The 26,042-nt window shown below is 32.2% G+C and overlaps 4 protein-coding genes and 1 long non-coding RNA gene across 9 annotated transcripts; 1 reads left to right on the top strand and 4 right to left on the bottom strand.

Annotated features, from left to right (window-relative positions):
- Positions 1-3,773: 3,773 nt before the first annotated feature.
- Positions 3,774-5,046, bottom strand: LOC105254586. Of its 2 annotated transcripts, XR_003123625.1 has the most exons (6): positions 5,020-5,046; positions 4,777-4,828; positions 4,530-4,577; positions 4,284-4,335; positions 4,019-4,066; positions 3,774-3,825 (listed from the first exon to the last, which is right to left on the bottom strand). It is a non-coding gene; the product is annotated as an uncharacterized LOC105254586 (long non-coding RNA). The 2 variants fall into 2 exon arrangements; XR_003123624.1 differs by lacking the exon at positions 5,020-5,046 and having other exon boundaries at positions 4,777-4,972.
- A 333-nt stretch (positions 5,047-5,379) lies between these two features.
- On the bottom strand, positions 5,380-6,343 carry LOC105254587 (60S ribosomal protein L28). The gene is made up of 4 exons (XM_011263357.1): positions 6,262-6,343; positions 5,909-6,005; positions 5,579-5,821; positions 5,380-5,503 (listed from the first exon to the last, which is right to left on the bottom strand). Exons 2-4 carry the CDS (start codon positions 5,993-5,995, stop codon positions 5,417-5,419), a joined length of 417 nt encoding a protein of 138 aa, XP_011261659.1. The 5' UTR covers positions 5,996-6,005; positions 6,262-6,343; the 3' UTR covers positions 5,380-5,416.
- Positions 6,344-6,871: 528 nt separating this feature from the next.
- On the bottom strand, positions 6,872-8,763 carry LOC105254588 (S-adenosylmethionine sensor upstream of mTORC1). The gene is made up of 2 exons (XM_011263358.3): positions 8,361-8,763; positions 6,872-7,848 (listed from the first exon to the last, which is right to left on the bottom strand). Exons 1-2 carry the CDS (start codon positions 8,490-8,492, stop codon positions 6,946-6,948), a joined length of 1,035 nt encoding a protein of 344 aa, XP_011261660.1. The 5' UTR covers positions 8,493-8,763; the 3' UTR covers positions 6,872-6,945.
- A 1,366-nt stretch (positions 8,764-10,129) lies between these two features.
- LOC105254590 lies at positions 10,130-18,747 on the top strand. 2 transcript variants are annotated; one of them, XR_003123623.1, is made up of 10 exons: positions 10,130-10,747; positions 11,042-11,175; positions 11,276-11,299; positions 11,771-14,934; positions 15,287-15,839; positions 16,418-16,639; positions 16,754-16,857; positions 16,980-17,106; positions 17,297-17,368; positions 17,467-17,586. XR_003123623.1 is itself a non-coding variant. In XM_011263359.3 (9 exons), exons 1-9 carry the CDS (start codon positions 10,660-10,662, stop codon positions 17,958-17,960), a joined length of 4,878 nt encoding a protein of 1,625 aa, XP_011261661.1. In that variant the 5' UTR covers positions 10,138-10,659; the 3' UTR covers positions 17,961-18,747. The 2 variants fall into 2 exon arrangements, 1 of the variants encoding a protein (XP_011261661.1); XM_011263359.3 differs by lacking the exon at positions 16,754-16,857 and having other exon boundaries at positions 10,138-10,747; positions 17,467-18,747.
- Positions 18,748-19,576: 829 nt separating this feature from the next.
- Positions 19,577-22,709, bottom strand: LOC105254591 (WD repeat-containing protein 13). Of its 3 annotated transcripts, none has more exons than XM_025414486.1 (5): positions 22,650-22,709; positions 21,752-21,957; positions 20,932-21,608; positions 20,535-20,827; positions 19,577-20,115 (listed from the first exon to the last, which is right to left on the bottom strand). In XM_025414486.1, the coding sequence occupies exons 2-5, from the start codon at positions 21,831-21,833 to the stop codon at positions 19,869-19,871; spliced, it is 1,299 nt and encodes a 432-aa protein (XP_025270271.1). In that variant the 5' UTR covers positions 21,834-21,957; positions 22,650-22,709; the 3' UTR covers positions 19,577-19,868. The 3 variants fall into 3 exon arrangements, with proteins under 3 accessions (XP_025270271.1, XP_011261665.1, XP_025270270.1); XM_011263363.3 differs by lacking the exon at positions 22,650-22,709 and adding an exon at positions 22,386-22,560; XM_025414485.1 differs by lacking the exon at positions 22,650-22,709 and adding an exon at positions 22,446-22,560.
- Between the last annotated feature and the right edge of the window lie 3,333 nt (positions 22,710-26,042).

Raw genomic sequence — 26,042 nt, 5'->3', positions numbered from 1 at the left:
ACAAACATAATTGAATAAGAACACGAAGGTATCGCGCGACATTTGAGAAACATTAATTGTATTTAAATACCTTTATATATATTTGCTCTCTCCTTCTATATTATATAATAAATACCTATATCATTATAAGATGACTATTATAGATCTAATAGTCTTATTCTAAATCTAAATGGAAGAAAAAATGTTATACTAAGAAACGGTTAGTATTATTGTCGTAAACAATTGTATCGTACATATAATGCACTGTTATCCGTACTAAAGTAAACGCAAGTGAAATGGGATTTAGAACGAATTATAATGGCAATCGAAAGAGATACGAAATGGACGTACCACTGTACTTACCGATAGAATTCAATAATCAGCCTATCTTCCGTTATTATTGCTTAAGGGTTTAGAGGTGAGAAATATCGACTGTTCATATATTATTGTCATTATCTCGTCATTTTCGTCAAGTTCGGCGATCGATGTATCGATATACGAAAGGAATTGTCATTCCTGTATATATAGCATTGATTTCATATATCTTTATAAATAACGCAGTTTTGGTCTTTTCGAATCTATTTAAAAGATGTAGAAAAATTCTTTACAAAAACTTACATATTACGGATCATCTTGATCTTGAATTATGTTGTAGAGTGTTCATTCCTGGGTAACATGCGCTTGGAATCAACCTGTAGTCTGTTACATAATTTTTGAGATATTTTATGTTGAAGTTCAATAATTTTTACTATAATGAGAGTATATATATAATATATAAGAAAGCAAATAGAAGATATGACTTTAACTTTGACATATGTTATGAATGATTTTGATTAATAATATTAATAATTCTAAATATGTACACGTACATAAGATGTAAATCTGTGCAATCTGCATTTAATTTTGGATAAACTTAACGTCCGCAGTAAATTAACTTGGAAAATACATAATTCATAGAAATCTAAACGAAAATAAACATTATAACAATGTTTTGGAAAGCTCTACATATTAGCTATCAGAATCTGGAATAAAAAATAAGGGATCCTATTTGAAAAAAATCTAATCTTGACTTTAGTAACGTAATCCACGGTGAAACTGTTAACATCATTAAATACATTATTTTGTATCCTGTAACTTTTATCTAAAACATTTTTCTATAAAATGTATGCTTTTCGAAATATCTAACTATCCCGACATATTTTTGATATTCTATATATGTATAAAATTTTTTAAGAGATTCTTTTCAGTCTTATTCCCATACAGAAAAATATATTTAATAGATATCTATCAAATCAAATATTTACATATTTACACAATGTCCATGTCTACTATGGATAATTAATAGATATCTAATAGAATGTATAAAATATCTATATCTCTGAATATAAAAAGAATTAGCGGGGATATCTACTGGATGTGTATATATTATCTACATATCCGTGGATGTTTTATGGACATTTATGAAATCTCGTATGGCGGACATTTGGATATCCGAATATTTGAAAGTAGATATCTAATACAAAGTATGTTCTGTATGGGTTTATAACTATCTATCTTTCACTTAAAATATTTCGGAAAAAAAGCGCTGCTTGATTTCAAATATATATTAATTAGGAATAAATCCTTTATAATATACATATTTCAAGATCAAGATAAAATAAATATAAATCCGTAATCCGCGCATGCATGTGCTATATATATATATATGTATGTATATATATATATATATATATATATATATATATATATGTGTGTGTGTGTGTGTGTGTGTGTGTGTATATATGTACGTTTTGTAAAGAATTACCTAAGATATTCCCAATGACCTCAATTGATTTGCAAGCCTATCATTATTTATATTAGACATATTTTATGGGGCTACTAAAATAGAATATTAATCAATTTATCGTTTCACACATAAAAATAACGATATTATATAGATATTATTTTTTATCAAATATTGAAATGTACGACATTCTGTACGACAATAGATCATACATTATGTATACAGATTGTACGAACATAATTAGCATTTTTTATATAAATTGACAATTATCTTTTTTTAACCCTGTATAATCCAAACATTTTTTTCATTTTTTAAGCAGTAATGTTACTTTGTATTATCATTTTTGCAATGATATAAGGAAAGGAAATTGTTATAAAAAACATTATTTTTATCTTGTATGGTTAATTAATAATTAATTTCTTTTTTTTGGGAGATAATTTTGCTCAAACTAAAATCAAAAAATAACAACATGTAATGTCAATTACATATTGTTTATAGAACAAGATGTACGTTAAAAAATGCTATAATAATTGGGTTATAGAGGGTCAAAGAAATACAGCGTTTTACTCTATTGTTAATCTTCATTGGTATATGACAGTAAGATTATATTATTCATCACTTTACATAAATTAGATTAGTTTTCTTTTTCTATCTCTCTTTTTTTCCTCTTTTTCCCTTGTCTTTTCTTTTTTCATCACTTTCTTTCTCTCTTTTTCTTTTCCTATCGTTTCACTTTTTTCTGTTTCATACATATTTTTATATTAATAACGTATTATTTGCAATATTTATTAAAAACGTGTAGCAAAATATGATTTGCGCGTTAAATAAAAGTTGTATTTTATTGTAAAATATTGTGTGCGAGCTATTATTAGCCAGAAAAGAAACCAAACTTTATGTAACTTATGTTTTAGTATTTCGCCGTATATAACGAATGCCTGTCTGTAGATTTTATAATATTTATATTACTCATTTCTTATCTTTTTCTCGCGTGTAAGACTTCGAAAAAGAAACTAGCGCCAGCACGCGAGACATATGTACTGTATTTTTTCTTTTACCACTTGGAGAGATAAGTTAATTTTTTCTTGTGTAGAACTATATTAATAAAAATAAACAGAGAGCCCACACTTACTCATTGTATTTTTATTTTTATCTTGAAATACATTATTTGTTTGTTTAAGATAAAAATATAAGAATTAAGAATTTTCTTATAAATTTTATATATATCTAAATTATGCATATAATATATTAACATAATTAAAAAATTTGTTCTCTTCCTCTCCTGAATAATATAATTTCATTTAATAAAGAAAACTTCGATAAAGGACACATCTGGAAAATAAAATCTGAAACAGAAGATATTTTTTCATAAGATAAAAGGATATAACTTAAAATATTACAAAATTAAAATATTATTTTCAGATAGCAAATACTAATATATATAATCATAGCATTCAGAAATTTTTGTGGTTATTGTAACATCATTTTAATTTTGGTTGTATATAAGATGATGAATAAGAATCATTTATATATGTATAGAAAAAAATATCTTCATACTATTTAAATTATTATTTGAAAATCATATACAATTTAAATAATAAATATTAAATTGTTATTCTATTTAAATTTTAAACTGTCAACGATAATCAGTTAGCAAATACTGGCATTCATAAATCTTTGTGGATAAATATCATTTTCAAATATATTATTAAAGTTAAAAAAATGAGATCTAATAAATAAAAATTACCTATAGTCTTTGACACTTGATTACAAATCCCATGATTTCATTAAAAAAATTTCTGAAACATAGATAGAAAAATTTTGTGTTTGTTAATAATGAATATTATTCATAATATGTTACATTGGATTTTAGAATCAGAAGTAGCAAATTGAAAAATCATGGCATTCAGAGATCTTGGTGATAAATATAACATCATTTTATTTTAATTTTGATGTATAAAAAATAGTATACAAGTATAGAAGAATCTAGTACACAATATAAAAATTAAAATACCTTATATACAATTTTAAAGTGCCATTTCACTTAGAAATTATGTACAGGAGACCTATAAATAATAAAATAAATATGTTAGTTAAAATTGTGCTATTTTCCTACTTAAAATTTAAATTGATATCAATAATCAGTTAGCAAATACCATAAATCATGGCACTCATAGATCTTGGTGGTAAAACTATCATCATTTTAATACATATTATAATTTTATAGTTAAAAAAAGAATTCTAATAAATAAAAATTACCTGTAGTTCTTGTCGTTTAATTACAAATTGCATCAGTTTAGCAAATTTCTGAAACATAAATAAAAAATTCTATGTTTATTAACAAAGAATATTATTTATAAAATGTTTATGATGAATTTTAGAATATCAGAAGTAGCAAATTGAAAAATCATGGCATTCAGAGATCTTGGTGATAAATATAACATCACTTTATTTTAATTTTGATGTATAAAAAATAGTATAAAAGTATAGAAGAATCTAGTACAGAATATAAAAATTAAAATACCTTATATACAATTTTAAAGTGCCCTTTCACTTAGGAATTATGTACAGGAGACCTATAAATAATAAAATAAATATGTTAGTTAAGATTGTGCTATTTTTCTACTTAAAATTTAAATTGATATCAATAATCAGTTAGCAAATACCATAAATCATGGCACTCATAGATCTTGGTGGTAAAACTATCATCATTTTAATACATATTATAATTTTATAGTTAAAAAAAAGAATTCTAATAAATAAAAATTACCTGTAGTTCTTGTTGTTTAATCACAAATTGCATCAGTTTAGCAAATTTCTGAAACATAAATAGAAAATTCTATGTTTGTTAACGAAGAATATTATTTATAAAATGTTTATGATGAATTTTATAATATCAGAAGTAGCAAATTGAAAAATCATGACATTCAGAGATCTTGGTGATAAATATAACATCATTTTATTTTAATTTTGATATATAAAGAATAGTATAGAAGAGAATATAAAAATTAAAATACCTTATATACAATTTTAAGGTGCCATTTCACTTAGGAATTATGTACAGGAGATCTATAAATAATAAAATAAATATGTTAGTTAAGATTGTGCTACTTTTCTACTTAAAATTTAAATTAATATCAATAATCAGTTAGCAAATACCATAAATCATGGCACTCATAGATCTTGGTGGTAAAACTATCTCATCATTTCAAACATTTTGTATATCATATAATAAATCAATTAATAAAAAGAAAAGTTACCTAATAATTTTAATCTTCCTTTAGATTAATTATAATTATATTTCAGGAATGTTTTTTAATTAGTTTTTATCTAAAAATTAAAAAAATGATTTTATATAAGATTAAATAATTTAGTATTCCCTCCATTATATAAAACATATATAAAATCTTACCTATTATATTGCTATAATGTAATCAAAATATGAAATTATAAAAATTTTGATTGAAAAATAACACCAGACATATCTGCAAAGTAAAGGTGCATAAGGCAATTCATCTAAGCAAATAATAATATATCAAAACAATTATTTATATATATCAAGACAAATAATTTCACATAGCTAGAGCACATTTACTTCTCAGGTTATGTCACCCATAACAAATTATGTTATAACATATATTTAATAAAATATACAAATTAATCGGCCTTCTTAGTAGTTCGTGTTTTTTTAGCAGGAAGGGGTTTTTGGGATTGCAGCACAGCACTAGCTCGTCGTAGTGCAGCCTACAAAACATATTGCATTAGTAACATTAATATTAAAATAGAATTATTCCAATAAGCAACAATTAATTCATATACCTTGGTAAGATCTACACGATACTTGTTCTTCGTTAAGAGTGTCTTTAATTTATAAAGCGAACGACGTGCACCCGCCTTCATTGTACTCCTAACAGTAGCCTTAGCAGGCTTGTTGACTGCCTTGGCCTTCTTGTAGACAACTGTGAATCCCTTCTTATCAGGAGTATCAACAATCCCTACACTCTTGCGATGGATCACACCAGAGTAGCGATAGCTGCTCTGGTTCGTTAAATTGTTGGATTCCTATACATTCATTAATATAACTTTGTTATTGGCTCACTTTTGAAAATTGCAACTAATAATGTTTGTAAGATATTGCGAGTTACGAACTGTGGAAAATGGTTTCTTGATGTTGCGCTTTTTAAGGAGAAAAGCATTGTTGTCGCGGATTATCATCCAATTCAAGTGTGAAGACATTTTGGATTCCCTATAACAATCACATTATTACGTGCTTCTTTAAATTATATTCAGATACATATTTCTCTATTAGATTTACTTAAACTACATGAGGTTTGCTGATGGGTTACGTATGATGTATGTAACCCTAAAAAAATAATTTCCTATAAATATACCCGTATTGCAAAATACTTGATGACTTTGGGAAAGTATCGCGATTATAAAATAAATATTCCAACATAAAAAATTATTAAAGAGATCGAATAAAAAGGTGAAATTATACGTACCACGTGGATCAACAAGAAGAAACGATCAGAAAGAAATTTTCAAGATGGCAGGAAGAAGAATCACAGATTATCTCGAATGTAGAAAGTACTCGCTCAAAATTTTTCTTCGATTCTAGCGCCATCTGACATTTGATATATAACTTAAGCTTTTAAAAAAAGCGCAATTTTTAAAACATACTATTTATTTTCTTACACCTTACATCTTATAATTCCTACAGGTATAATAAATAATAATAAAATTTATATCTCATATTTAATATCAAGATAGTCAAGTTGATGATGACATCTTTTAATTTTTAGGTAATAGGTGGCCGATTCCGTAACAAAATTTCTGTATTTCTGATTTCTTGTATTTCAAAATTTTACAGTAGATTTTAATTTTACATATATATGTATACTCTTAAATATTTTTTTCTTAAAAATATATATTATTTACACATGTACACACATAAATAATATATGTAAAAATATATATTATCTATATGTGTCTTAATATATATTGTTTACATATGTATATATGTATATATAACGATCAAGACAAAAAGGAAAAATATTTCCAAAATAAAAATTATTGATATTTTTTTTACGATATATAAATATAAATGAAACATTGGTCTCGATTAGATACATCACACGAGTTTTTTAAATATCCTTAAAACATGAATCACACGAGCTAATGAAAAGTTAAATGGCTGTTTCATCAAACGGTAACTCAGAAAAGATGCTCGCTAAATCAGTTTTATCATATTCATGTAATTTTTCTAGTTTTTCGTCAGGACAAATGGTTTGAAAGTCCTGCGGGATGAAAATCTCTGTCTCGGACATGTATCTTCTATCGTCTTCGGAGAAACGCTGCAGCTCGCACCATCTCATCGCCACATCCTTGCACGCACATTTCCTGAACGCCAGACAGTGAATATGACGTAGCTTCTCGTACTTGATCCTCATGAATCCCAATCTGCTCAGCGTATACCTCCAAGACTTCATCAGCCTCGCGTTCGCACCGACGTGCTTCGAATCCGGACTCACGATGATCAGCAAGCCACCGACCTTCAACACGTCGTACGCATTCCTGCAGCAGATGTACCTTTGTTTCGGACATGGCAGATATTCCAGCAACAGGGAGAATACCACGGCGTGGAACGAGTTGGCGGGTAGCTGATGAATCTCACGCGTGTCCCCCGAAAGAATTTTCTCCCTTCCAATCGCGATATTTAGGAAATCGCAGCGAAAAACTCCTCCTGTCGCGGGAATTAAATCTATCGCAGTGACGTCGAATGCATCATCGACGTTTAGAGGATTGTAACAACTTCCTACGTCCAATACCGATATTCTTCGCTCGTGAGAGTTTACTAATTGATCTTCTACAAGATCGCTCTCGCGTGTACGATTCTCAACATCTAATTTTTTCAGAGCCATTTTTGCGTTTATGTCCTGTTCTCTCTTATCATACTTCTTTTTATCACCATGAAGAAAGTACTCCTTGCACTGGGTTTTTATCCATTCCATTCTGCAATACGTTCCATTTTTTAAATTATTATCTGCCCAATACGTAGTGGCCAATTTCTGCATAGACACAGCATATTCCTGAAATTATGATGAGATAAAATTTACGTTTTCCATATCGAGTTAATAAAATTAAAAATTATCTATCTGTTATTAATATGTATTATTAAGACCAGGTTGTACCAACATTATTTTAAATTTAAGCGAGACTTAAATATATATTTAACTTTCTTTGTAAATAAATAAAAATAGATATATATTTAAATATTGCTTAAAATCAAAATAATATTGATGCAATTAGGCCTTACAAGTAAAATTAATAAGTATTACAATAAATAAATTATTAGCAAGTATTAATTAAGAAGTATTAAGATAAACAATATATATATTATTAATAAATATTATAATTAATAAGTATCAAGATTAATAAGTATCAAGATTATTAAGATGAACAATATGTATTATTAAAAAATATTATTATTAATAAGTATTAAGATGAACAATATATATTATTAAAATTAATAAATATTAAAGTAAATAATACGTATTATTAATAAGCATTAAAATTTAATTTTACGCGCGCACAAGCGAACCTGCAAAACGTCATTTCGCGCCACATGGCGCTTCCATGCGATCTCGGAGCCATATTGATGACATTCGACGCGCAACAGGGCGTGAGTTCCCTTCACGATATCAGCTAAGCGTTTATGTTCCTCGGTCGCCATTAGATTTACTCAGCGGACGTGACTTTTTTTCTCAATCATCCACGTATTTTAAACACAATGGCCAATATTTCACAATTATTTCATGCATTCGATCTCAATCGGAGCAGCAAATTCACGTGTTCCACTCGAATCTGAACGTAGAATAAATGTAGAAAATTCACATTCGTTGCGGATGATCCAACGACATACGTATACACACACAGATAGACTGTTCCATCTGGAACAATTATGCATGCGCATTTTGCGACACGCGCAAATAATGTTCGTGTATTTCGCAAAAATATTTTGATGCGTAAAACATTTTTTTAATGCCGATAAACTGCGTGCAAAATGCGTATTTTCTTTTTTCAAAATTAAATAATGAATGTAAGAGAAGATAAAGGTCCATTAAATGATTGAATTATAATATATGTTCAACACTGATTGTGGATTTCCAGATAACTTCTCAACATCTGATTTTACATCGAAACATTTTCACAACATTATCGTTTCATCTGGACTAGCGCTTTTGTCATGGATGGATATTTTCAAATTGTTATTTGATTTTGTCCATATCCATATCCATGTCCTGAGGCAATCTCTTTATAATTTTCCGACCACAATAAAGCACCGACTTGACTTTCTGGGAGTATTGCATTTAAACAAACACCTGCAATAAATGAAAAATTAACTTATATTTTTCTCATATTATTCTATTTATTATCTTATTTTATATATTCTATTAATTATTTTTCTTTTTCACATTAATATATCTTTGTTGGATTTATTATATTTTAATATACTATATAAATTGTGCTTTCTTTAACTTGCCTGTGTTGATATTCCAAAATTTAATAGTATCGTTATCGTCACCGCTTGCGAGAATGTTAAATTTGTTAAGAAAGTGAACTGCATGACTTCTAATTTTTGACGTTAATAAAGGATCAAATTTCGAAAGATTGGATTCTACGTTTAATAAATTCAAAGGCTATATGTCTAGAATTTTTGTAAGGTGGAAGGCTAAATCTATCTTTTAATTGGAGGAGACAATGGACATCCTGAGGAATATATTTATAATATATTTATAATATATTTATAATATATTTATAATATTTATAATACATGTATACATACATGTTATATTATAAATAAATAATCAATATTATTTATTTATAATAATATTTATAATAGATATTTATAATATTTATAATAGATAATATATAAGAAATATTATATAAATTATAATAAATTTTATTATAATTTATTAATATTATATAAATTATAATAAATTTTATTTAAATTAAAATATTAATATTATAAATAATAATAATTATAAAATAATATAAAATTATAATGATACATTTTATTTTATTTAAATAGTAAATATGAAAAATTATTTTGACATATATTATTTAGAAAAATTTTTAAATATAATTTTATATGTTATTAAACCTCAGAAAGATATGACAGATCTGACAGATCTGAAATCTAGAATCTCTGCATAAATCTTATCTATATTATATCTATCTCTCTCACAGGATTTTGCATAAACATGGACGAAACATGCTCTCAACATACGCTCACTCTATCTGAATGGCCAGTCTCTTATTAGAGGGTCTCTACAGAATATGGATCAAAGAAAATTAAGACGCCATATTGTTGACACCAATCACACCTCGTTCGAAACGTCAAGGATCAACAACATGGCGGAACAAGTCCTTCCGTCTCTCTCCATCTCCCCCACTCGCTGTCGTAATTCAGCGGATATTTCACACCCGGTTCGATGTTCGATCACTTCCTAATCCGTGGGATAACGCAGATTAAACTCTCACCTCGTACTACGTAATCCGCGCAGAAAAAAAAAACATCCCCATTGACGCTTCTTTCTCTCGAGAGAGCGATGTACGAGTGACATGGCGTAAAAAAAAAAGCTTCTCTTTGCACAACGCGTTATTTGGACTCGCTGGCGACGATGCACGCTCCGGATAAAACGTGTCTGTGCTGTGCGCGTTGCCACCTTTCGCCAGAGCTGCTGTCACAGGAGCACGAGGAGGAGCACGCGAGGAGGCGAGGATTATGAGCATCGCATGTCGACGACCGTCCACGAGAGGAACGTCTCGTTGCTTCCCTCGCCGAGAATGACTTAGGCCAGCTCGTCGAAAACGAAGACTCCCCTCCGGTATACGCGATGCGGAACTTACATTGGGCATGCTGGCTGTTTTGGGTGGGTCTACCGATGCTCGCAGCCTACCCTGTACCCACCTCAATCGCCGCGGGTACATTGTTTCTTTTGCTCTTGAATTCTCCTAGTTTTGAGGGCCGTTGATGTGAAATATTACTCCGGACTCGATTGTTTGTCCATCTCTTGAAATTCTTTATACACATGCGTACACGACATATGCTGTTTTGTAGACAGGAAGGAAGCACTTTTCCGCTTCTCATTTTCCTTTTCTGTAGAAAGAGATGGAGAATCAATTGAAATGCACGAGAATGGGATTAGCTAACATTTGGAGTAACGGTTCTGGGTATTATTGGAACAGGGATTGAATGAAACTTTATTGTTGTTCCAGGTTCACCGCGCACTCATGCTTCTTGGGAACACTACTGGCGTTATGCGATTGCTCTGTCAAGCGTCACCGCCACAGCATTAACTTTGGCTGGCTGCCTCTGTTGTCAGAGGCATAGAAGACCAAAGGGATTCAAGGTAGTTTGAGATCGCTATCAGATTTTCTTAAGTAATGTAGAAAAAATAATGTCATTGCTTTACAGCTCTAACATCAGTCTCTGCATTTTTTTAATTATAGGACAAAGCAGAGAAATACAATCAGGTAACATTGATCTTGCAGGTTCTTTATATCCAATTGCATAAACTAAATAGGAATGTCCAAATAGGAATGTAGTTATAAAATTAATTTAGTTATTTCTAATGAAGGCTTTGTCTACATAAACTATGATTTATATATAAATTAATATTTATATGTAATTATATATATTTATTTGATAAGTTTTTATAGATAGAGTCTCTCTATGTGATTATACTGTAATGCATTCTATACAATATTATAGGGCTAATTTATTATAATTTAACCTAGAGAAGATAATTATTTAAATTTTAAACAAATGGCTTGATTATTACAATTTGTAGCTTGTATAGTATTAAGTATAGATTTTAAGTTTCCTAATCATTTTTTTCCATATATTAATGAGTAGCATGCATAGTATGTTGTATGTGATAAACTTTTATTTTCATATCATCCAACAAGAGCGTAAAATCGTTTTTTCTATTATTATTATTATAGGAATTCAAAGATGGGAGCAGTATAGAACAGGAAAGCACCTTTGGTCGATCTGTTGAAGGATTGGAATTGGATGCCTCCAGGACATTAGCTGCTTCCGAGAGAGTCCAATTTGAACCTTTACCAGTTGACTCGATCGTATCTGGAACAAGAAGCCCTCCGAAAGCTAAAGCAATACCTCTATCGACGCCACGTAACGAGGATCAAGATACGGATCGTTCTATTCTACAAGAGCCATGTAGCGAATGGTTTAATTCCAATGAACTTTACGTACCAAGAGAAAAACTCAAGTATCTTAGAGAAATAGGTCATGGATGGTTCGGCAAGGTTGTTGAAGGTCGGGCAGATTTGGAACAGTCGAAAGGAATCTCGAAATCGGGTGGTGTCGTCGTGAGAATTCTCACCGAGGAGGCTACCACTAGAGAAAAAGCCTGGTTTCTCGGTGAGGCCACGCCGTACTTGAAACTACGTCATCAGAATGTTTTAGCTCTGCTCGGTTTCTGCTTGGAAACTGATCCGTATCTTCTATTGTTCGAGTCGTGTCCAGCTGGCGATTTGAAAGGCTTCTTGTTGTCAAATTGCGACACCACGTCAAGAGACGCACTTACCAAGGAAAATGTTCCAATTCGAATCGCGATAGAAATCGCGGCCGGTTTGAAACACATGCACAGTCACGGCTTCGCACATACGGATCTTTCGGCGAGGAACTGTCTAATCGCTCCGGATTTATCAGCCAAGTTGGGAGATTATGGTACCGGAGTCGAGAAATATCCCGAGGATTATTATATAATAGGAGATCGAGCTTTACCCATCAGATGGTCCGCGCCGGAGAGCTTAAATTGTACAGATACCACGATCGAGACACAAGAGATCACATTGAAAGCCAATATGTGGAGTTACGCGGTTCTCTTGTGGGAGATCATCAGTTGGGGCGAGAGGCCATACAACGATATGAACGACGAACAAGTCATTCAGATGATTCTATCTCTGAAGAAACAAGTCTCGCCAAATGGTACGCGACTCTTGCAAAGCTATCTCGTTAATTGTTCGTCGAATATATGTCAAGTGACTCGCTTGTGTTTGAATGTCAATGCGAAAGACAGACCCTCCTTGGATGATGTGAGACAAATTCTTCTGAACGAACATTCGGTGCATGTGGATTTCGAACAACGCTGGGAGAGTTTGCGCCAGAATGCTTGCGGCAAGCAGCACGTACGAAGTGCCAGTTTGCAAGACTTACGCGGAAGCATCGATTCCGACTATTGGACTCACATCGTGGACGACGTGCCGGCAACAGACATGTTGCAGCAGTCCTCGTTTCGTCTCGGACCAGACGAACAGGTGAGAAACATCCCGGGGATGAAGAACTCCGCGATGTTTCAGGAATCCGGCTCGGAAACCGAGGAGGAGAGCTGGAAGGGTCGAGTCGAAAAGGGTGTTTACACGGAAAAAGTGAAGCAAAAGTCCAAGTCCGTGACGGATCTTATGGTCCTCGTTCACATCGATCCCGATTCTGATGCGGAGTGGTCAATGGGAGCGCAAAACTCGTCGGAGAAAAACGTCAAGAAGAAGTTATCCACGACCGGTAGCGACAGCGATCTAAGACACACCGTTCCCGCGGACGAGTTCGACGAGGCACTGAAGAAGTTACGGGATCCACTACCGAATAATAACAATAACGTCGCTAATAAAGTTAGATCGTTGGAAAATTTAGAGCGACCGAAACTCTTGACTCTTACTATGGATCAGGGTCATACGCCGATCTTACGGTTATTTTTGGACGACGCGGGAAAAACTCCTGAAGGCAACAACGACACCCTGTCCGAGATGAACGCGGATAACGCGCAGCGCAGTGAAAAACACGTATTGAGACTCTTGTCGAAAGGAGATCCGGATCTTCCTCTTCTTCGCTATGTACCTGACCAAACATCCTTCGTCGAGGAAGACGCGGAAAGGAAAGAAGAGACCGATATACCGTTCGTTAATAAAGAGACAATCCACGATGATATTTCCGATCGTTTCTCGAGTAACATCGAGACCGACCAACACAATACGGTGGACGTTTTGCTCTGGAATCACGCGTTAGACTCCGCTTTGGAGCACAAGGTACCCGGTTTCTCGGACGAAGCGGAATTTAACGAGTACGTAGAATCGGCATCGACTGAACAAGGTAATAATGCACCGGAATTAACCGTGACCGCCGTATCTACGCCGGATGCATCGAACTTTTGTAACGTCTATTCGATTTATAGTACCGATGATCATTTTTCTACAGCGGAGAACGCGCAGGTGGAGCAAAAACTATTGCCAGACGACGATGAGGAGCGAAAGCAACTGTCGACGCCGGATGATGAGCAGAGCTCCGATTCGGGATTTCGGGACAAGGAGTCTTGCGAGGAAGAGGAAGCGACTTGTCTGCCGACGTCTGGCAACCTCTTGCCTTCGGCCAATAACGCCGCTACTTCCGGATCGTTCTACACCGAAGAGGAGCCATTCCAGATTCTACTCGAGCTAGATACTATTCTCGACGCGGAATATTACGCTACTGCCGGCCCTGAAAGTATAACAGAGGGTACAATTTCTATTCCCGGCGTTGACAAGAGCTTGTCGCCTTCGAAAGGAAATGTCTCGAATCATATCTCCACGAATGTGAATGAATTGAATGTAGAGGAAGAACAAGTTGACGAATTGACACAAACGGTCGATACGAAGGAGAAATCAAACACGATAAAAAATATCGAGACGATGGAAAAAAAGAATATAACTTATGAAACTCAAGGATCTAAGGCTGAAGATGACGCTCATCGATCGTACGATTCGGAAACGGAAGTCTCTTTAAAAACGGACGCGAATACTATTTATTCTCAACGAGACGAACAATGCTCGCAGGGGGATTGTGAAAACGAGGATGAAGACAGTTCCACAGTGAGTTTACGTAGCGACAATTCGTATGTGTCGTTCAACATGGAGGAGGAATTTGTAACTGCGATTCGTAATGAACTCAGGGAAAAATTGCCACAGGCTCAGATGCAGATCGTAGAATCTTTGGAAGCTCACGATGACGAAGGCTCAACCGTCTCCAGCGATATGTACAGTAAACGATGGGACGACGAGGATGCTGAAGATTCAACCGATCAAATGGGCGGAGGTGTAGATATCTCGATCAGGTACAGTTTTTTTCATGGAAAATAGATCTCAATTTTAAATAGCAAATTTATAAATTATCTTAATATCGCTAGTCAATTAATCAAAGGTTCATTAGAAATAATGTAATCGACAAAACTAGCCAAAAAATTTTTTGTTTATTTGTTACGACGTTTGTTTCGACCATACGCTTGTGGTCCTTTTCAAGTATATAAGATCAAATAATAGATATAAATCATAGTGCAGTTTATATCTATTATTATAAACAAAAAATAAACAAAAATTTTTTTGGCTAGTTTTGGTCGATTACATTATTTCCAACGAACCTTTAAATAGCAATTTATCAATGTAACACCTAACGTTTTCTGTCTTCAGATACAATGTATACGGAACGCCGCTTAGTCCCATCTTAGAGGAGCGAGAGAGCACTGTCACTTCTGAGTCTTTAATATCAAATTCCAGGGAAGCGTCGATCGTTTCGAGAGACTCGGTACCGTCCGAGGATGTGTTATTAGTCGACACGCGTACCAACGAAATGATATTATTGGAAGGACTGGCAGAGCGATTACAGGAAGAAGATCGGGACACCACGAATGGTGATTTGTCCGAGGAGGAAAATTTAGATTATACTTGTTCGATGACGCGTCCATTAGAGGATAAGTCGCGTGGAATCATGAAAGCGAGCGGAGGCGCACCATTACCAAGTCCTGAGGAAGAATCTAAATGGCAACAATTGCCTTCGTCCTTTCCATTGCCTCTTCCTTTACCCTTGCAAGACGATCTAATGTCGACGAGTTTCGCCGAGCTTGAATGTTGCAGTCAAGATGAAGATGAAGAAGAGGAAGAAGGAGAGGAAGAAGAGGAAGATGAAGAGGGAGAAGAGGAAGACGAGGACAACAGTTCCAGTTCCGGTGAATTTGTGTGGAAGGTAAATCGTTTCTTTTCTGTATAAAAAAAATATCATTGAATGTATAAAAGTTTTCTACTATTTTTATGAAATTTATTATGTTAACAAATTATACAGTTCAATCATAAAAATAATTCCCATTATTTTTCAACACTTCCATTTTTCAGATAAGTTATAGATTCAGGATTAATGAAAAGTGTGCTGTTTACTTGCGATAAATTCATCAAGCCATTTTCTCCTCTTCATCTTTATAATCCTTTTCCCCCTTTAGCATACTCACCGGACATAGCGCTTTTAGATTATTGTTTATTTCGATGTAACTTTGTCTTACAAAAAATTTAAAAATGTCGTAGAAGTAAGAAAATGACTTGATGAATTTATCACAAATAAATACTAGACTTTCTATCGATCTGGAATTATAACTTATCTGAAGAAAATGCTGGAAAATAATGAGAATTACTTTCATGATTAAACTGTACATGTATATAATTCGTTAATAATAAACATTGAATAAAAAATAGCGGAAAACTTATTTATACATTTAATATATTAAAGACTTTTATATAATCGTTTTTCTAAATCTAAATTCGCTCCTGCAGAGATACAACGAACCGCATATCGAACAGATACGGATCAAAAGTACCACCACGAACGAAGATGACGAAGCGACGAGTACGGTGGTGAATACCGAATTGGAAGAGGAGTTGGGTGTCGATGAAGATGAAGAAGAAGAGGAAGAGTTTACGCCTTCGGCCTGGAATGCCGCTTTAGCACCTCATCGATCGGCATTGAGGTCTCCGGACAAAACGTTAAAATCTGGGGTAAGCAGCGTTGTAAATAGATAAATAATACGATGTATACAAAATTTTATGTATGTGTTTGTATGTACATATGTATTAACATTGTCTTCTTTCGTTCTTCTGACTGCTGCTTAGGATGAGTTGGTAGGTGTGTCGATTACTTAAGTACACAGAGCAATGCATGTAATTTTAACATACCTCTCGCGTGACTCTTTCCCTTGCAGACATTTAAATTTGAGGTATTTAGCGCCAGTACTTTTTTTTACAAACAATACAAACGCTAGACATACGTGAATATAGATGTAGTTTGGAGCGTATGTATTTTCTCATAATCGGACCGACGTCTATGCCATTTGTCCAGGATCAGAAAAAGAGCGTATGGTTCAAGAAGCAACGATACCACTGTGTGTATGAGTACCCGAAAGAAACACCACCTGTGGACAATCAGGCAGACGTTACCACTAATTCAGAACCAACATCGTATTCTGGTACATTTTATGCATATGATGAATATTTCGTAAATATTTTCTAAACTGAACATCAGATTTAAATATCTAAATAAATATTTAAATATCTAAATAATTAAATAAAACTTAAATAATTAAATATTTAAATATCTAAATAATAATATTTAAATATCCAAATTTGAATAAAAGTGATGCTTTTCCTATGTTTTAGATTGGGAAGAAATGATCAATGAGCCGCGATTAGATATGTATCCTTTAAATTACGACGATGCCAATCATGCTGGTACGTTAGAGTATGAGACGAGAATTTTGTAGATAGATCACATGTGTATTTTGAAAATTTCTACATGTAACATATTACATGTTTACTTTTCTTTTCAGGAAACGATGAGTTTTTTGTTACCAGTTCGAATCGACCCTTTCAGTTTCAAACTGGCGAGAGTAGGTGCGTCAGCCAATTTTTTCCCGGCGCGAATGCGACTTTATTGTCTGATGAACGGGATGAAACGGATAGCTGTCAACAAGAGCCGCACCAGAATAACATTGATTTCACCAACGATTATGATCAATGTCAACAGCATCAACTAGGAGAGTTAAGACATACGAGGGATCGTTTGAAATTAAATCTAGTATCATCGAATAGTATACCGTCCGTTCCGTTCGTTCCTGCAAAACAGCCGCACGCGGAGCAGTTAGACATTAAAGAGAATCATGAATTGGAACTTGAGAACGTCATCGCGCAAGACCAATGTATCGTAACGAGTGATGATAACACGTTGCCAAAGGTGCCTCACGAAGATGTCCAGCCTGATTCATCTTCTACAAGAAATTTTCAGCGCGATAGCTGGGAAACTCTGGGAACCACCGAGAAGTGAAGTGTTTCAATTCGTGTTACAATGAAACCTACCTACAATGAAACTAAAGTCTGTGTTGTGTTTTAAGAAAGAAACAATTTAGTCCGTCCGAAACAATCTCGTGAAAATGTCTCGTTGATTTTCATTAACGCATTCGATGAAGTTATCACCGATGATACCGAGATTACTCTATCATCGTGTGACACGAACAAATGTATATAATTTGAGGAGGATGTAGCAGGTATTATTCGCGGCTACAGGTCAATCGGTTGTCTAGTGGATTTTGTTAGCGCGGAGTTGTTATAGTTGTACTCTATGTATAGTAAGTACGGAAAAAGCGTGTCAATATATAAATAATTGCGGCTTTACTGTCATTAAAGAAGCTTCCTATTCGCATGTGATGGTCTAATAATCGTGATAGAACAAACAAGTAATGACAGAGGGACACTGTATAAAAAAAATGGACACAAGTATTAACTCTAGACAATCGATTCGTAGAAAAGCTACATCAAAGAATTGCGATAAACAATTCGTTATACGTGTAAATAGTTATTGTTTATAGCGTAATCGTTAAACGAGCAGTAGTGCCTATGTAGAACGACACGATTATTTTTGCGATTATCTATAAGAGACATATAACCGTCTTTCGCGTTATCTTTTCTTTTTTTGTCCTTTACCGATACTCATTATCACACGATATTTCTCGATATTAAATATTATTAACAAATCCGCTCTCTATTGTGAAAATATTGTATAGCTGGATATACAGGATATATCATCCTACTTATAAAGACTCTTGTCTTGAGAATTATGGAAAAAAATTACTTGCACGACTAATTTTTTACATAATATATACACGCTGTATCGATATATTTTTACTTTTCTTAGATCTGTGATGAGAAAATACTATGCGTAGATCGGTCCAATTTTATATTGAATTTCAGAAAAAAAATGGAAAATACGCGAATTACGTTTGAATTGAAAAATCGCGTATATCGTACTAAAGCGAGAATCTGCCAACGATGTTAATTTTTTTCGAATATACACGTAATACGAGATTACGTTACAGAAACGTTTGCCTTTTCTATGGTGGTATATGATAAGTGTCTCGAATTTATTATTTACTTTTATGCTAATGAAATAACTTTGTGCCCAACTATTTTTCGCTTCAGTATACTATACTGTGCGAAAGTATACAAGCATTAATAAATCTACGATATGTGGTACATTGTAAAAGATATTTCTATAGATCTCTAAAATATACTCGCGAACGCGCGATAAATATTAATACGATCGTATAAATACTATTTTAGAGAGATTTTTACAAGTATTTATTTGCGATAATGTATATTCCATTGTATACTTATTCATACTGGACACACGGATAAATCATTGGAAGCAGAACAAATCGATGAAACAGAATATTAAATGTAGTTGAGCATCGTGGAAACTGTGTGAGTTTTATGTCACTATTGTTTCACGAATGCGCGCGATATTGAAAAAGTTATGCGAACAAACCGCTATTATAATAGTACCACGAGTGCTCCATCACGTCTCTCGCTATCACCACACTATTATTATTACTATTAATACTGCTTTATGCTCACTATATAAAATGAAATAGAGAACAATTAATATATTGTTATACAGAAAAAAGTACTATTTATTCATCAACTCCCTAAGTATATATTTTTATAAATATCCTAAAATTTTATATTAATTTTCAATTTTTATTTTCACAGCAATAAATCGCGATATGTACAAAACTTCGGCATTGTAGATAAATCTATACATTTATACATCGCATTTTATAATTATGTAACTGAGACTTATGGAAGTTTTTACAATACTTTCATTTGCTTTATATCTCGAACAAATTGTTTTTCTTTTCAATCTCCAATAATAACTTTGAGGAATGAGAAAAATACTTTATAAATGACGTTGATGATTACGCCACAAAATAATCTGTCCATCGTGATCCGCGGACGCAAGTAAGGATTCATCATAATTAAAGGCTAAAGCTAACGCAGGTGTCGCGTGACCAAGTAATCGATTGATTCTAGCGGCCTTTCCTTCCCTCGCTAAATCCAGCAAGTGAACGGCTCCGTCTTCTGATCCGGTAGCTATTAAACATGCACCCATTTGTGGACAGAAGGTAGATCTCAATGGGTAATGCCTATAAAAATATCGTATAAAAATGTAAAATGATAAGATTGCTTGAATTTTATGTTAGAAAGCTATAATCAATTAATAAATTGAAAAAAAAAAGATATATATGTATATTTATCTTGCTTATACTTAAAATAACTGTTGTTGTGGATATATCAACGTTCAAATATTGAATATTTTCAGATTCATAATCACAATTGATTTTATGCAAGTAAAAATACCTAATTATATATATATATATTTTTTTTTTCTATGACATGATACTTCATCCAATATATAGAAATCCATAGAAAAAAAGAACATTTATAAAAAAAAAGATGAATATTTAATATTCTTACACTGTGATCATAAGTAACAATATATTAAAGTGGAAAAAACGAAGAATATAAACTATGTAAACTAAGAATATATGTAACAAAATATTACCTATGCTTGATAGGATACTTTTTCCAAAAATATAGAGAACCGTGATTGTCTGCGACACGATACAATAATACGGCGTTACATGCGCTGCTCACTAACAATGCTGCCCAAGGAGCATCTTTTGATAGCCACGAGCGCCAAGAAAGGCTGGTTATCATTCCGCCGGTCTCTTGCACTCGCTGCAACTTTGTCAACCGTCCTACACCGGGTTCCAATCGAAAAGACACTACGACACCTCTATCATTGCCAGCCCAAATCACCGAACCGCCGCTGCCCTCGCAGGCGAGGGAAAGAATCTAGGAAATATATTACAAGATATATTACGGAAATTACAGTAATTTGTGTGCGTATAAACCTTCTTTTTTTATAATTCTTTTTTCTCGAGAAATAAAAAACCGACCTTTCCACCGATTTTGCAGGACCCACCACGCATATATATACCAGTGGACACGTTCAAGATCTGAATCAGTCCTTGGGAATTACCTGCCACGATGAGATTATTATTGGCAGGTAAAAAGTTACAGCACAAAACTTCTGCTCGCTGTTGATCGTTTACCACTCGTAGACAAATAGGCTCTACGTCCTGGCATATTTTCCAGAGTCGTATTGTCGTATCGAGAGAGGAAGAGACTATTAGATCATTACTGATGCTCCAATCAAGCGCAGTCACGCCGCCAGAATGACCTTCTAATAAAGCAATAACTTTCGGAGGTGAGCCAATGACTTCGCATATAGACAGCGTACCATCCAATGACGCGCAACACAATTTGGATCTATCATTATTAGCGAATTTCAGCATCGTTATGGCTGCCTTATGCTGATCGAAAACATGATGAACACCGGCGAACGCGAAATTTTCCGCTGTAGATTTTCGTTGCGCGAGGTGATGCTTCAATCTGCCTTCTGATGAATCCTCGCTAATCGTATGACTTCCCATGCTACTTTGCTCCTGTTGTTTCTCCCCATAACGTCGACGTAATAATTCCGATCGCAATTTCAAATATTGTGTGCTGATTTCAGGATCTCTGGAAGGTTTCTCACGAAGTAGTTGATTTCTTCGACGAATATATAACATACCTGACAGGATATCGAATGTATTAAGTTTAATCATTTCTTAAATCATCAGTTATTTCTTAATATACACATGCATACAAATAATATACACATAATATTATTATTATAATATACACATATATGCATACAAATGAAACATTACATACCCAGACTAGGGAACTTGTTAGCTCGTAATGCATTATACTTTGCATCAAGCGCAAAGACCTGTTGATGCCACATAGTGGCCATTTTTCGATGTACTAGCTTTGATACTAATTTTTAATTCTGTCATCAATGTACCTCACGTTTCATAATGTATGTTTAATAAAAAGGAGTATCTCCTTTTTTTTAGACATATGGATATCTTTATCAACTGTAAAAAATTCATTTTATAGATATAATAAAATTCCATATGTTTAAGTCTGCGTAAACAGCTGTCAAAAAAGTGAGAATAGAACAAGATCACATATATATTATTTTCGTTCTTATTTTTGTCTGATTAAATGTTGCCTATGAATACATTTTCTTTTTCGAGAAAAAGACGCTTTAGTTTTACACAAAACTTTTCATTTAATACCAGGCATTAAAGAAACAATCGTGATCGTAAACTTCTCGACGAACATCATTATAGCATTCGATTAATTATTTTTTTCAATTTCTTCAAGTTTTTTTTTTACAGTTAGTGTATCGTCAACCGATTTTATATTTTTGACACCTTTTACTCCATAAAACTTATATCTTTTCTTTCTTCTTTGTATTGATCTTGTACATAACCTTTCACTTTCTTTCAATATTCCTTACATTGTATTCTTGCTGTAATTACTCTTTGTCCCTGCATTTTTATTTTTATTATAATTTTACCTATTTCTTTGAGGAAAGTATACATAATTCTTAATGGTTTCGAATTAATTTCTTTTAACCATTTATCTATGTCAATTCCTTTTTCATTTTTGTGTTTTGAGGTTTGCTTTCCATCGGTCCATATATATATATATATATATATATATATATATATATATATATATATATATATATATATATATTCAGCCACACATATTCACATACCACACGACGCGAGATGACAGATGACACATACGCAAGATTATTTTGTGCCACGTGCGCAAGCGTTCGTTCCACATGTGTAAGCGTTTCTGGTATCTCTGCTTCAATTGTATATATTTTATTTCGATAAGGGATATTATTGGAAACCTTGCGAAAAAGAAGTAAAAAATATTATATATATATATATGTAATATATATATGTAATATATGGTATATGAATATGTTAATTATTTTTGTAATATTATGATACATGCATATATATTTATTTATATGTAATATTATGATGCATGTATATATATTTATTTACGTGATATATTATTGATATATATTGTTAGAATAAATCATAACAAAAAAATATTATTAATTTATATATGGGTCTCAACGAAAGAATGACCTTAGCACGTGTCTGTTAAATTAATTGATCACGTGTTCAATGACATGCGCATGCGCAAAAATCTTGTTCAAAGATTCATCCTTTTGTTCTGTATATACATAATATAATTATTGCGGTGAATTAAAAAATAAAATTTCAAAAATAGCCATCTTGTATATACATACAACTATCTTAACGAGTTAACTACTTTTAACAATTGAAAAAACTTTATAATAGTGTAATATGTTATAATAGTGTAATAATTGTGTACTGGGATGAGAATAGATTTTGGAAGATCTTTGGAAGAATCTTGGAAGTAACCGTCAAACGCAGGATTGAAAAATACAAGTGTGCACCACGGGTATGTAAATCACTAGACTTCTTTAATACATTTATTCTTATATATCCATATTTATACACAGTAGTAGCTATTATTATTATTATTATTATTAATTATATAATAGCGATAGTGGCGTAATGCATTTTGCACTCGCATTTAATCGGTTAATATTTGACAAAAATACAAAAATTATTAATGTATAATAGTTATATACCAGAACAAACGTGCTTACTCTGAATCTCATCTTTCTTTTTTTTCTGTTTTTTTTACTCAACTTCTTCGCATTAATTTTGCATCCCTTCTCTCTCTCTTTCTCTCTCTCTCTCTCTTTACTTTCCATTATACATTACACTTAGTATACTGTTTTTTTTCTTTTTTTTTCTATTACCCTAGATTGATTCGAGTATACACGAAAAGTGCGATTGGACTAAAACATACACTAAGACAAAACGAAAAACGTTACTTGTGATTCTCTCTCGACTTGGTTTCATCAAGTCGTTTTTTTTTTTATTTTGACGCTCGATTATGTTCGAACGTGTATATTAAAGTCAGTTGTTAGTCCACATATTCGTGGGGACTACGACGAAGACAATGTAGTCTGATGTCTTTTTTTCCAGAGTTGACGAGTACAGATTTATACTTTTTCTCCCTCCGAAAAAAAACAAGGAAGCTAAACTACATTTGGTCTTCAAAGTTCTTCAAAACGCATCCTATATATTCATACCGCATTTATACGAGTTTATGTGTGTATGTATTTATATATTTATATATTTATATATATGCAGTCGCTATAACGAGAGTTTACTTACAACTATTTACTTCTCGCTTACATTAGCGGTATCTCGTAAAGCTTTGACGACCGTCTCACATTCGGTCGGTCCATTCGTGCTAGAAGAAACATTATTACTCCTCACGTTTATATTGTACACGCGCAAACTGTAACAATTCTCTCACAGCACCTTTGTGAAAACGCTTCATGTACATTTTTTTCTTTCGTTCGTGCGTTACACTTGACCGTACTCTTGCTCTTTCACTTTTCTCTTCTCTGTTTTTTTCATCCGAAAAAACATCTGCGATCATTCATTATTCACAATGCAAAAATGTAAAGTATGTTTTCAAAATATGTGTATATGTTGTTCCGTTGGTCAATGTATTATATTTCGTTTTCTGATTAATATGTATACAAAGTATCTCCCTCCATTGTTCAATATTTTAATAGAATATTCCGGAAGTAAAATAGAATTAGAAAGTATGAAAGTCAAGTATCGAAAGTCAAAATAGTTTTTGAATTATAAACAATCAAAATAATCGCAAAAGTAATTTATAACATTATAATTACAGTTTCATCATCAATATTCATTAATTGAAGCTAATAATATTGATATTTATCAGAATCTGTTACTTATATCAATTACTTATATTGTCGGATATTGATTTTTGTTTTGTCGTTTCTCTCATATATGGATAATATATTATAGTAATCCATTGATTTAATTATTATATAGATTATATAAATTATATTCATCCTTTTCTAAATATATATTTTGTTAAATTATTAAAATAAACAGAATTAAATTTAAACAAATCAAATTTAATATTAAAATTTGTTGATCAATTTGTCAATATATTAACTGCTATATGTAACACTCACATATGATGAAACTTAATTGCATAATGCTTATAATTCTATGTAATATCATACGATTAATTTTGGCCATTTATAATTAAAAAATTGATCTCAACATTTTTATGACTTTCGAGATACTATTTTGCTTTAAAATATGCTATTAAAATATCGTATATTATGATTGTGAGAGATATCTTGTATAGTGACACAATTCGCGCGTCTCTAATCAACACGAATAATGCAATATTAACGAATGTGTACACCAGACGGAATCGATTCCTTTTTTTATTATTATAATCTCAATGAAAAAGATATAAATATCGCTATTATTCATTGTTACTGCACAAATTACTTTATTCTCATTTGTTTTAATAATTCCCACATTTTGTCTTTATCTTGATCATTCTTCTTCTCCAACAAAGATTTGTATAACTCATATCTATCGTGTATTAAACTGTACGATTCTATTTATTGTTGCAATAGAAATTATTACATCATTTCTTTGCACACATGCTTTGAGCGAATATCTGTTTTTTGAATAAACTGTAAAAAGCTGCACTAACACTTTTGATTTAATAATGTCATTAATGCTTTTCCAAAAGCTGTGATATAATAAAGATTAAGATTCATTAATCTGAAGTCTTAATCTTTTCTTTGAAACAAATTATTTCTAATTATCTTTTCCATACATTTAGAAATGCACTAATATGCCAAATGATGATCCGTAACGTTTCTAGATATGTTTAAATATTTTTGAAACCTTGAGATAATAATCATATGTAAAAGCTAAAGCTTTCAAATATAATTTTTATAAATTAAATTATTTAATCACTAATTATGGCATCCAATCGCCAATACAAATTAGTAAACGAATGAAAAATAAAAAATATAATGCACTAATTTGAGAAATGTAATATATATTCTCGTAAATCATAATTCAAGAGATTCTGATAATAAAACATAAATCTCAATTGTTGTCAATCTTACAAAAAATAAGAAATTATTCTGCATCGCTTTGCGATTTTACGAGAATCTGGTCAAATGTGCGAATACAGA

This window comes from Camponotus floridanus, unplaced genomic scaffold, assembly GCF_003227725.1.
Source record: "Camponotus floridanus strain SB8 unplaced genomic scaffold, Cflo_v7.5 scaffold81, whole genome shotgun sequence".
NCBI classification, from domain to species: Eukaryota; Metazoa; Arthropoda; class Insecta; order Hymenoptera; family Formicidae; genus Camponotus; species Camponotus floridanus.
Note: the sequence above shows the minus strand (reverse complement) of the source record. Positions and strands in the feature narration are given on the sequence as shown.

What these genes read in the sequence shown, in the direction of transcription:
- LOC105254590 (XM_011263359.3), top strand. Translation starts at nt 10,660, where the DNA reads ATGCGGAACTTACATTGGGCATGCTGGCTGTTTTGGGTGGGTCTACCG. An exon ending in CCGGTGAATTTGTGTGGAAG is followed by an intron (nt 15,840 to 16,417) that starts GTAAATCGTTTC and finishes TCGCTCCTGCAG; the next exon opens with AGATACAACGAACCGCATAT. An exon ending in ACAAAACGTTAAAATCTGGG is followed by an intron (nt 16,640 to 16,979) that starts GTAAGCAGCGTT and finishes CCATTTGTCCAG; the next exon opens with GATCAGAAAAAGAGCGTATG.
- LOC105254587 (XM_011263357.1), bottom strand. Translation starts at nt 5,995, where the DNA reads ATGTCTTCACACTTGAATTGGATGATAATCCGCGACAACAATGCTTTT. An exon ending in TCAAGAAACCATTTTCCACA is followed by an intron (nt 5,822 to 5,908) that starts GTTCGTAACTCG and finishes ATGAATGTATAG; the next exon opens with GAATCCAACAATTTAACGAA. An exon ending in ATCGTGTAGATCTTACCAAG is followed by an intron (nt 5,504 to 5,578) that starts GTATATGAATTA and finishes TATGTTTTGTAG; the next exon opens with GCTGCACTACGACGAGCTAG.
- LOC105254591 (XM_025414486.1), bottom strand. Translation starts at nt 21,833, where the DNA reads ATGGCCACTATGTGGCATCAACAGGTCTTTGCGCTTGATGCAAAGTAT. An exon ending in TAACAAGTTCCCTAGTCTGG is followed by an intron (nt 21,609 to 21,751) that starts GTATGTAATGTT and finishes ATATCCTGTCAG; the next exon opens with GTATGTTATATATTCGTCGA. An exon ending in AAGTATCCTATCAAGCATAG is followed by an intron (nt 20,116 to 20,534) that starts GTAATATTTTGT and finishes ATATTTTTATAG; the next exon opens with GCATTACCCATTGAGATCTA.
- LOC105254588 (XM_011263358.3), bottom strand. Translation starts at nt 8,492, where the DNA reads ATGGCGACCGAGGAACATAAACGCTTAGCTGATATCGTGAAGGGAACT. An exon ending in CGCGAAATGACGTTTTGCAG is followed by an intron (nt 7,849 to 8,360) that starts GTTCGCTTGTGC and finishes TCATAATTTCAG; the next exon opens with GAATATGCTGTGTCTATGCA.